The sequence below is a fragment of the Xenia sp. Carnegie-2017 genome, unplaced genomic scaffold (genome assembly GCF_021976095.1).
Source record: "Xenia sp. Carnegie-2017 unplaced genomic scaffold, XeniaSp_v1 HiC_scaffold_25, whole genome shotgun sequence".
Classification (NCBI taxonomy): domain Eukaryota; kingdom Metazoa; phylum Cnidaria; class Anthozoa; order Malacalcyonacea; family Xeniidae; genus Xenia; species Xenia sp. Carnegie-2017.
In genome coordinates, this window is record NW_025813488.1 from 5,851,795 (window position 1) to 5,863,773 (window position 11,979).

The following is an 11,979-nucleotide window of genomic DNA, read 5'->3' on the forward strand; positions in this document are numbered from 1 at the left end:
ATTGTTGACATCAACTGGTAAACTTTCTATGTCTTTGTCTATTTGCTGATTCTTATCTTTATTAGGCGATTTTTGAATTTCACAATCGTTAACATCATTTGGCGAACTTTTTATACTTTTTCTTGTTAGAAAATACTTATTTTTAATAAGTGACTTTTTCTCTTTCTTTTTATCTTCCTTTTGTTTTTTAAACTTGGCCCCTTTAGAATCAATATCTTTTGACGTCTTTGTTTTCCTTATTTTTCGGAAAGGTGACAAGCAAGTAAACCTTTCTCCAGTTGATTCTTGATCTTCACTAATGTTGACATTAACTGGCGAAAGTTCTGTACCTTTACCTGTTTGCTGATTCTTATTTTCGTGAGGTGGTTTTTGATCTTCCCCAATGTTGACATTAACTGGCGAAAGTTCTGTATCTTTATCTGTTTGCTGATTCTGATTTTGATCAGGTGATTTTTGATCTTCACCAATGTTGACATTAACTGGCGAAAGTTCTGTACCTTTTTTTGTTTGCTGCTTCTCCTTTTCGTGAGGTGATTTTACATCATCACCAATGTTGACCATACCTGGTGAAAGTTCTGTACCTTTACCTGTTTGCTGATTCTTATTTTCATGAGGTGATTCTTGATCTTCATCTTTGTTGCCATTATCTTGCGTTAATTCTGTAACTTTATCTGTTTGCTGATTCTTATTTTCATGAGATAATTCTTGATCTTCACCTTTGTTGACATTATCTTGCGACAGTTCTGTAACTTTATCTGTTTGCTGATTCTTATTTTCATGAGGTGATTTTTGATCTTCACCACTGTTAACATTATCTTGCGACCGTTTTGTAACTTCATCTGTTTGCTGATTTTTATTTTCATGAGGTGATTCTTGATCTTCGCCTTTGTTGCCATTATCTGGCGACAGTTCAGTAACTTTATCTGTTTGCTGATTCTTATTTTCATGAGGTGATTTTTGATCTTCATCTTTGTTACTATTATCTTGCGACAGTTCTGTAACTTTATCTGTTTGCTGATTCTTATTTTCATTAGGTGATTTTTGATCTTCATCTTTGTTGACATTATCTTGAGACCGTTCAGTAACTTCATCTGTTTGATGATTCTTATTTTCGTGAAGTGATTTTTGATCTTCACCAATGTTGACATTAACTGACAAAAGTTCTGTAACTTTATCTGTTTGCTGATTCTTATTTTCATGAGATGATTTTTGATCTTCACCATTGTTGACATTATCTTGCGACCGTTCTGTAACTTTATCTGTTTGCTGATTTTTATTTTCATGAGATGATTCTTGATCTTCACATTTGTTGACATTATCTTGAGTTAGTTCTGTAACTTTATCTGTTTGCTGATTCTTATGTTCATGAGGTGATTCTTGATCTTCACCTTTGTTGACATTATCTGGCGACCGTTTTGTAACTTTATCTGTTTGCTGATTATTATTTTCATGAGGTGATTCTTGATCTTCACATTTGTTGACATTATCTTGCGACCGTTTTGTAACTTTATCTGTTTGCTGATTCTTATTTTCATGAGGTGATTCTTGATCTTCACCTTTGTTGACATTATCTGGCGACCGTTTTGTAACTTTTTCTGTTTGCTGATTCTTATTTTCATGAGGTGATTCTTGATCTTCACATTTGTTGACATTATCTTGCGACCGTTTTGTAACTTTATCTGTTTGCTGATTCTTATTTTCATGAGGTGATTCTTGATCTTCACCTTTGTTGACATTATCTGGCGACAGTTCTGTAACTTTATCTGTTTGCTGATTCTTATTTTCATGAGGTGATTCTTGATCTTCACCTTTGTTGACATTATCTTGCGACTGTTCTGTAACTTCATCAGTTTGCTGATTCTTATTTTCATGAGATGATTCTTGATCTTCATCTTTGTTGCCATTATCTTGCGTTAATTCTGTAACTTTATCTGTTTGCTGATTCTTATTTTCATGAGGTGATTTTTGATCTTCACCACTGTTAACATTATCTTGCGACCGTTTTGTAACTTCATCTGTTTGCTGATTTTTATTTTCATGAGAGGATTCTTGATCTTCGCCTTTGTTGCCATTATCTGGCGACAGTTCAGTAACTTTATCTGTTTGCTGATTCTTATTTTCATGAGGTGATTTTTGATCTTCATCTTTGTTGCTATTATCTTGCAACAGTTCTGTAACTTTATCTGTTTGCTGATTCCTATTTTCATTAGGTGATTTTTGATCTTCATCTTTGTTGACATTATCTTGAGACCGTTCAGTAACTTCATCTGTTTGATGATTCTTATTTTTGTGAAGTGATTTTTGATCTTCACCAATGTTGACATTAACTGACAAAAGTTCTGTAACTTTATCTGTTTGCTGATTCTTATTTTCATGAGGTGATTTTTGATCTTCACCACTGTTAACATTATCTTGCGACCGTTTTGTAACTTCATCTGTTTGCTGATTTTTATTTTCATGAGGTGATTCTTGATCTTCGCCTTTGTTGTCATTATCTGGCGACAGTTCAGTAACTTTATCTGTTTGCTGATTCTTATTTTCATGAGGTGATTCTTGATCTTCATCTTTGTTGCCATTATCTTGCGACAGTTCTGTAACTTTATCTGTTTGCTGATTCTTATTTTCGTGAAGTGATTTTTGATCTTCACCAATGTTGACATTATCTTGCGACCGTTTTGTAACTTCATCTGTTTGCTGATTTTTATTTTCATGAGATGATTCTTGATCTTCACATTTGTTGACATTATCTTGAGTTAGTTCTGTAACTTTATCTGTTTGCTGATTCTTATTTTCATGAGATGATTCTTGATCTTCATCTTTGTTGCCATTATCTTGCGTTAATTCTGTAACTTTATCTGTTTGCTGATTCTTATTTTCATGAGGTGATTTTTGATCTTCACCACTGTTAACTTTATCTTGCGACCGTTTTGTAACTTCATCTGTTTGCTGATTTTTATTTTCATGAGATGATTCTTGATCTTCGCCTTTGTTGCCATTATCTGGCGACAGTTCTGTAACTTTATCTGTTTGCTGATTCTTATTTTCATGAGGTGATTTTTGATCTTCATCTTTGTTGCCATTATCTTGCGACAGTTCTGTAACTTTATCTGTTTGTTGATTCTCATTTTCATGAGGTGATTCTTGATCCTCACCTTTGTTGCCATTATCTTGCGACAGTTCTGTAACTTTATCTGTAGGCTGATTCTTATTTTCTTGAGGTGATTTTTGATCTTCACCACTGTTGACATTATCTTGCGACCGTTTTGTAACTTTATCTGTTTGCTGATTCTTATTTTCATGAGGTGATTCTTGATCTTCACCTTTGTTGACATTATCTTGCGACAGTTCTGTAACTTTATCTGTTTGCTGATTCTTATTTTCATGAGGTGATTTTGATCTTCACCACTGTTAACATTATCTTTGCGAGTTTGTAACTTCATCTGTTTGCTGATTTTTATTTTCATGAGGTGATTCTTGATCTTCGCCTTTGTTGCCATTATCTGGCGTTAATTCTGTAACTTTATCTGTTTGCTGATTCTTATTTTCATGAGGTGATTCTGGATATTCACTACGACTGAAATCTACAACAACAATTTGGAAAATGTAATATCGGCAAATCATGAAAACAGCACATCAACATTATATTTTGTACACAATTACCATTTACTTACAGAATTCTAAATCTTCTTCCTGATTTTCCTCCAAATTAAATATACTTTTACCCTATTGGCTTATTCATTATAAGTACGTTTATAAACATTAACTCAAGAACATGTAATGGAAACTATTTTTGATTTGTGTGATAAAAATGATATTAACAAGAGATACCTCCTAAACGCTGAAGTATTTGTTTGCTTTCCCCAAACTGTTTATTCAAGCCATTTTTGTCATAACTTTTGGGAGTATTTATCATTTCAGCATTCTTTTCCATTTTTCTTCGAACGTTGCCATCCATACGAAATGGTGAATTGCCATCGAGATGACAAAACGAGCCTGTAAAAACCCCATTTCTTCTGCCGGGAGTCATTTCAAAAAGATAAGGATTAATGTTAACATTGAAGTTTCTACTGAATTCAGGATTTTCTGAAATTGTTGCAATTATGACAATGTAGCGATTAAGACCAAGTTGAGGCATGTTATTCCAAACTGTGTTTTTATCTCCACCACTTGGAACGGTAAGACCTAGTTGATGATGAGAATGCCATTGACCAATGTTACATAAGCCATGTGCTTGAGTAAGATAGCTTCCAGTGTCATTTAGATAGTTTATATCTTGATAAAACGATACAGTAGTTCGTTGGCATTTCTTACCAGGGCCTAAGACAAATTGAATGACAGCTGTTCGTTCGTCAATCCAAGCTCCAAAAAGATCTCCACCAGTTTCAATGTTTGGATATTGTTTCACCCATTGCTCAATTTGATATCTCTCCCCATCGTTGATAAAGATTTTAAATTTTTTGCTGTCTAACATTGACGAAGTCATGGCGTTGAAATAAAAATGAATTTGTTGGTTTTGTTTTCATCTTATATGACAAGTGGGTAATTTTCAGTTTCCTAGGAATTACACACTGGTTTCCCGGAACTCTCATAATGTCATTAATTCATGCGGAGCATTTTAATTATTTTGTAATAATTGGAATTTAGCTAATGTTTTGATATAAAAAGTGAAAACTGAATTTTTTAAGAGTCAATCTGTTTTATCTACACGACGATAAACATCTTTTTTGTTTGTTCTTAAATCGCAGAGTAAAGTATTTATAAGTATTATATGTTACATATAAAAAAGATATTTTCTGTTGTAACATAGCTATGCTACAGCGTACTTTCGATTAGTTACATCATTGATTGTTGGTCAACACGAAAAGATGCCAGCTGAGGTTTAAATGTAATTCAAGTTTAGTCATCTCGTTCGACAAATCATGTTTTCTCAAATATAATGGACAGTATATAAAACTATTTCATGAACCAACAGACCTCAGAGATTTATTGCTATCTGAGTTTGTGCAGACTAAATGATTGCATAGTATTTGATTACGAATATGAGTGGTTGGGATGAAAAACATTTTGGAGTAACATGCCTCAAGTGGTTTTTATCCGTACAGTTTTTATAATAATTACCACAACGTAAAGTGTATATTGGTAGTTAACAATAAACTTTTGTCTCTATTTTGACTCATTTATTTTGATTCTATAATCTTCAAAAATCAAACGTTAATTATAAATTGTTATCTACTGTGGTCATTTAATTTTAATTTCATTCCAAGCACAATAAAATTGGTGGAGTTGTCACTTGACCTGGAAAGCAAGTACTTTTTGTGGAGAAGAACATATTTTCAAAGCAATACTGGAAGTTGTCTATCGCTTTCGATTTCAAATAGAAAGCAGTATAGATTTATTTTCGTATAATCCATACGATTGTGGTAATAAAGAAAACTTAAGGTTCCTTTGTCAGATGTATTTTCATCTCAAAGTCAACTAAGGTCAACTAAGGTCAGTTCATGGTGAAGGAGTGCCATGATCAAAGTTGCACAATCCTTGTCAGTTATTTGTGACATACTTTCCTACATCACAAAGACATTCCGCGTTTTGAAAGAACAAAGTTTTTGGTTCTACAATAATTTCTACCAGGAACTATAACAAATTGTACAAACACGTCCTACTTTCGTTTTGCTCCACAAACCAAATAATTAACCAAAATTGAAAGTAGAAGTATTTTATTTATTCAAAAGTATACACTATATACAGTTTCTTTATCATGAATTCTCGGTATTTAGCTAGTAATTATCTGATGCATAAACATCCAACAATTATCCATTTCAACATTTATTGGTTTCTACTTGCATTTTCATCACTGCACACGCGTGTCTGGGTGTAATCTCGCGTGTCATGGTGTAAGATTTAGCTTCAATTATTTGCTTCAGATAGCACTCCATGTATTTTAATTCAATGAGTGTGACAGAGAGAAGTTCGAAATTTAAGGAATAGAAAATAGTGCAAAATAACTTTGAAACATTTAAATTAGTTTTTGCAAAACATAGACAGAATTGCTATTCATATTTCAACTTTCATTTAGACAAACATTTTTCCCCACAAAAGAATTTGTTCTTATGGAGGGTACGAACAGAAAGAAAAAATGGAAAATACAAACGTAAAAGTACAAACATTTATATTTTACAGCACGTACATTTTGTTATGCACAGATATATTCGCAAATAAACAATAGCATGTTTTTATGAAAGAAAAGACATTTCTTGTAGTTCTATTTGTCGTTACAATAATAATGAAGAAGATGAAGTGACGTAGCCAGCTAGAAAATCATCAATATTTCGTTTCTTAGAAATCAATCGTTTGCTACTGAATATGAACAAAACCCTCCACTTTGCCATTATCACGCACTACAAATTGAAATACCATCCCCAAGATTTCCATTTTTCCCACACAAACTTTACGAGTTATTCTTAAGTGACTATAAATGAATGTCAACGACTAAAAAAATACCAACTTTAAGTAAATGATTGAAAAATATTCGAAATGTAATGAGTCGCCAATAGTGCCTTTAATTTCCTGTAGAGAGGGTAGAAGCAAACATGTCTAAAGTTTAGCTATCAGATGAAGATATATTTTGGGGAAAAATACGTTCATTATAGAAATACAGTGCAGCACATCGTCAGTTTGAAAAGTCTGGCGAAGAAACTCACCAACACTCATTAATTTATGAATATTATTATCCCTTTAACAAACCTTTATTTTTGAGTGCTTTTAGCATTTTTTTTCGCAAAAATAGCTAACTTTATACTATTTGTGTTCATGTTTATGACAATTTCACGTTTTGTTACAGCCCCTTATTATGAACTTTTCCAAAGCCATTGTTTTATAGCTGTGCGATACTGAAACAGGTCACGGCAAGCTTCAAGGTTACCTGGAAACAAAGTTGCTGATGACGCGAATGAAAAATAAATATTTCATAGAGTTCACCTGAAGAAGTCGGAAGTGTCTTTTTAAAAACTCAAAATATCCTATTGAAATCGTTCTTTCAGTTGACATTCAGCATTGAATGAAAGAGAAGGATGGCAAATTCAGTTCAAAACGATAGGTTGTTTATGTATATATAAACACGCCATTCATTAATCAATATATCGTGTAATTGACTGGAAATTGTTTCGTTCCTTCAAGCTGAAATAATTTAACACAATTAATATAGTCAAAGTTTTAGCAATTTGTCTCTGCATGTAGATACGACTTACGGAATTTAAAAAGGCAAACAACAAAATTTAGGAAGTCTGCTTTGGGCTTATATAGGTAATAAATTTGTCGTGTATATTTGAAGTTGCCATTATTTAAGCTATTCATTCATTGCAGCGAAGGTTTTGTTAGCTGGCAAAAGTTGAGCGGAGCATTGATCTACAGCGCATTCCAAGTGTCACAATAAAAGGGAACATCAGTGAAAGGATTTCTCAATCAATTTGTCAAAAACAATCCAGGCTACACGTTCATAATTGCTCAACTATACGACGAGTTGTTTCATATTTGCATTACACCTGAGCAAAGCTTGGAAATTCAACGCACAATAAAAAGACGCTACGGATTAGATTCTTGACGTTCATCATTGTTCGCATCAGTTGTCAAACTTTGTGTATCTTCAACTTTTGGCTTACTGTTACTTTCATCAGACGATTCTTGACCTTCATCAGTCTTCGCATTAGTTGTCAAACTTTGTGTATCTTCAACTTTTGGCTGAATTTCATTTTCATCAGACGATTCTTGACGTTCATCATTGTTCGCATCAGTTGTCAAACTTTGTGTATCTTCAACTTTTGGCTTACTGTTACTTTCATCAGACGATTTTTGAGATTCATCATTGTTCGTATCAGCTGTCAAACTTTGTGTATCTTCAACTTCTGGCTGGATGTTACTTTCATCAAACAATTCTTGACGTTCATCATTCTTCGCATTAGTTGTCAAACTTTGTGTATCTTCAACTTCTGGCTGGATGTTACTTTCATCAGACAATTCTTGACGTTCATCATTCTTCGTATTAATTGTCAAACTTTGTGTATCTTCAACTGGTGGCTGAATGTTACTTTCATCAAACAATTCTTGAAGTTCATCATTCTTTGCATTAGTTGTCAACATTTGTGTATAATCAACTTTTGGCTGGATGTTACTTTCATCAGACAATTCTTGACTTTCATCATTCTTCGTATTAGTTGTCAAACTTTGTGTATAATCAACTTTTGGCTGGATGTTACTTTGATCAGACAATTCTTGACTTTCATCATTCTTCGTATTAGTTGTCAAACTTTGTGTATAATCAACATTTGGCTGGATGTTACTTTGATCAGACAATTCTTGACGTTCATCATTCTTCGTATTAGTTGTCAAACTTTGTGTATAATCAACTTTTGGCTGGATGTTACTTTCATCAAACAATTCTTGACGTTCATCATTCTTCGCATTAGTTGTCAAACTTTGTGTATCTTCAACTTCTGGCTGAATGTTACTTTCGTCAGACAATTCTTGACGTTCATCATTCTTCGTATTAATTGTCAAACTTTGTGTATCTTCAACTGGTGGCTGAATGTTACTTTCATCAAACAATTCTTGAAGTTCATCATTCTTTGCATTAGTTGTCAACATTTGTGTATAATCAACTTTTGGCTGGATGTTACTTTCATCAGACAATTCTTGACTTTCATCATTCTTCGTATTAGTTGTCAAACTTTGTGTATAATCAACTTTTGGCTGGATGTTACTTTGATCAGACAATTCTTGACTTTCATCATTCTTCGTATTAGTTGTCAAACTTTGTGTATAATCAACATTTGGCTGGATGTTACTTTGATCAGACAATTCTTGACGTTCATCATTCTTCGTATTAGTTGTCAAACTTTGTGTATAATCAACTTTTGGCTGGATGTTACTTTCATCAAACAATTCTTGACGTTCATCATTCTTCGCATTAGTTGTCAAACTTTGTGTATCTTCAACTTCTGGCTGAATGTTACTTTCGTCAGACAATTCTTGACGTTCATCATTCTTCGGATTAGTTGTCAAACTTTGTGTATCTTCAACTTCTTGCTGAATTTCATTTTCTTTACGGGATATTTCATTTTCATTGTTATTGACATTAGGTGACGTGCTATCTATACTTTTATTTGTCGCTGGATTTTCATGTTTGCCATTATTTTCCAGACCTATGGTTTGAAATTAGAGAGTGTTAAACTTGCAAAAAATTCAGCAACGTACTATTCCTCACACAATCACTATTTATTTGTCAAATCCAAATTTTTAGTTCTTATTTTTGAGTTCAAAATTATTGTGCTGATTTAGTGAAAGTTTATTTATGAAACTAGGAGCCCAAGAACGGAAGTTCAAAACTATTTTTAATGTGTAAAAAGTTATAAAATTGATTAGAGATACCTGTCGAAGACTCTTTCTTTTTTCGAATCTGAGGTATATTTATACTATTGTTAGATCGTTTATTCGAGCCATAACTTTCTGTAGTGTTTATTTTCTCAGCTCTCCCTTTCATCTTTTCTTCAACTTTGCCATCCAATCGAAATGGAGAATTTCCTTCGAGATTACAAAACATACCTGGAATTGGAAAATCCTCATTTCTTCGTCCTTGAGTCATTTCAAAAAGATAAGGATTAATGTTAACATCGAAGTTTCTACTGAATTCAGGGTTTTCTGAAATTGTAGCAATTATGACAATGTAGCGATTAAGACCAAGTCGAGGCATGTTCTTCCAAACTGTATTTTCATTTCCACCACTTGGAACGGTAAGACCTAGTTGATGATGAGAATGCCATTGACCAATGTTACATAAGCCATGTGCTTGAGTAAGGTAGCTTCCAGCATCATTTAGATAGTCAATGTCTTGATAAAACGATACAGTAGTTCGTCGGCATTTCTTACCAGGGCCTAAGATAAACTGAATGACAGCTGTTCGTTCGTCAATCCAAGCTCCAAAAAGATCTCCACCAGTTTCAATGTTTGGATATTGTTTCACCCATTGCTCAATTTGGTATCTCTCACCATCGTTGATAAAGATTTTAAAATTTTTGCTGCCTAACATTGACGAAGTCATGGCGTTAAAACAAAAATGAGTTTGTTGGTTTTATTTTTATCTTATACGACAAGTGGGCAATTTTCAGTTTCCTAGGAATCACATAGTGATTTCCTGGAACTCTCATAATGTCATTAATTCATGCGGAGCATTTTAATTATTTTGTAATATTGGAATTTGTCTAATGTTTTGATATAAAAAGTGAAAACTGAATTTTGAAAGAGTGAATCTGTATTATCTACAAGACTATAAATGTCTTTTTTGTTTGTTCTTAAATTGCAGAGTAAAGTATTTATAAGTATTATATGCTACATATAAAAAAAGATATTTTCTGTTGCAACATAGCTGTGCTACAGCGTACTTTTGATTAGTTACATCATTGATTGTTGGTCAACACGTAAAGATGCCAGCTAAGGTTGAATGTAATTTAAGTTTAGTCATCTGGTTCGACAAATCATGTTTTCTCAAATATAATGGACAGTATATAAAACTATTTCATGAACCAACAGACCTCGGAGATTTGTTGCTATCAGAGTTTATGCAGACTAAAAGATTGCATTGTATTTGATTACGAATATGAGTGGTTGAGATGAAAAACATTTTGGAGTAACATGCCTCAATTTCGTTTTTATCCGTACAGTTTTAATAACAATTACCACAACGTAAAATGTATATTGGTAGTTAATAATAAACTTTTGTCTCTATTTTGACTCATTTATTTTGATTCTATATTCTTCAAAAATCAAACGTTAATTATAAATTGTCATCTACTGTGGTCATTTAATTTTAATTTCATTCCAAGCACAATAAAATTTGTCACTCGAGCTGGAAAGCAAGTTATTTTTGTTGAGAAGAACATGTTTTCAACGCAATACTGAAAGTTGTCTATCGCTTTCGATTTCAAATAGAAAGCAGTATAGATTTTTTTTCGCACAATCCATACGATTGTGGTAATATAGAAAACTTAAGGCTCCTTTGTCAGATGTATTTTCATCTCAAAGTCAACCAAGGTCAACCAAGGTCAGCTCATGGTGAAGGAGTGACATAATCAAAGTTGAACAATCCATGTCAGTTATTTGTGACATACTTTCCTACATCACAAAGACATTCCACGTTTTGAAAGAACAAAGTTTTTGGCTCTACAATAATTTCTACCAGGAACTATAACAAATTGTACAAACACGTCATACCTTCGTTTTGCTCCACAAACCAAATAATTAACCAAAATTGAAAGTAGAAGTATTTTATTTATTCAAAAGTATACACTATATACAGTTTCTTTATCATGAATTCTCGGTATTTAGCTAATAATTATCTGATGCATAAACATCTAACAATTATCCATTTCAACATTTATTGGTTTCTACTTGCATTTTCATCACTGCACACAAGTGTCTGGGTGTAATCTCGCGTGTCATGGTGTAAGATTTAGCTTCAATTATTTGCTTCAGGTAGCACTCCATGTATTTTAATTCAATGAGTGTGACAGAGAGAAGTTCGAAATATAAGGAATAGAAAATGGTGCAAAATAACTTTGAAAGATTTAAATTAGTTATTGCAAAACATAGATAGAAATGCTATTCATATTTCAGCTTTCATTTAGATGATCATTTTTCCCCACAAAAGAATTTGTTCTTATGGAGGGTATGAACAGAAGGAAAAAGTGGAAAATATAAACGTAAAAGTACAAACATTTATATTTTACAGCACGTACATTTTTGTTATGCACAGATATATTCGCAAATAAACAATAGCATGTTTTTATGAAAGAAAAGACATTTTTTGTAGTTCTATTTGTCGTTACAATAATAATGAAGAAGATGAAGTGACGTAGCCAGCTAGAAAATCATCAATATTTCGTTTCTTGGAAATCAATCGTTTGCTACTGAATATGAACAAAACCCTCCACT

The 11,979-nt window shown here is 32.8% G+C and overlaps 1 protein-coding gene and 1 long non-coding RNA gene across 2 annotated transcripts; both read right to left on the reverse strand.

The window, feature by feature from the left end:
- Positions 1–1,423: 1,423 nt before the first annotated feature.
- Positions 1,424–10,186, reverse strand: LOC124452495 (uncharacterized protein DDB_G0290685-like). The gene is made up of 5 exons (XM_047003053.1): positions 9,421–10,186; positions 7,928–9,194; positions 7,599–7,843; positions 1,557–2,978; positions 1,424–1,434 (listed from the first exon to the last, which is right to left on the reverse strand). Exons 1-5 carry the CDS (start codon positions 10,088–10,090, stop codon positions 1,424–1,426), a joined length of 3,615 nt encoding a protein of 1,204 aa, XP_046859009.1. The 5' UTR covers positions 10,091–10,186.
- On the reverse strand, positions 3,034–3,389 carry LOC124453560. Its single transcript, XR_006951138.1, has 2 exons — positions 3,153–3,389; positions 3,034–3,068 (listed from the first exon to the last, which is right to left on the reverse strand). It is a non-coding gene; the product is annotated as an uncharacterized LOC124453560 (long non-coding RNA).
- Positions 10,187–11,979: the final 1,793 nt, after the last annotated feature.

Excerpts from the sequence above, each read along its gene's own strand:
- LOC124452495 (XM_047003053.1), bottom strand. The coding sequence starts at position 10,090 with ATGACTTCGTCAATGTTAGGCAGCAAAAATTTTAAAATCTTTATCAAC. Across the intron at positions 7,844-7,927 it reads AAGAATGATGAACGTCAAGA|ATCGTCTGATGAAAGTAACA; the intron begins ATTGTTTGATGA and ends TGAATCTCAAAA. Across the intron at positions 2,979-7,598 it reads TGATGCGAACAATGATGAAC|ATCAAGAATCATCTCATGAA; the intron begins GTCAAGAATCTA and ends ACAAAGGCGAAG.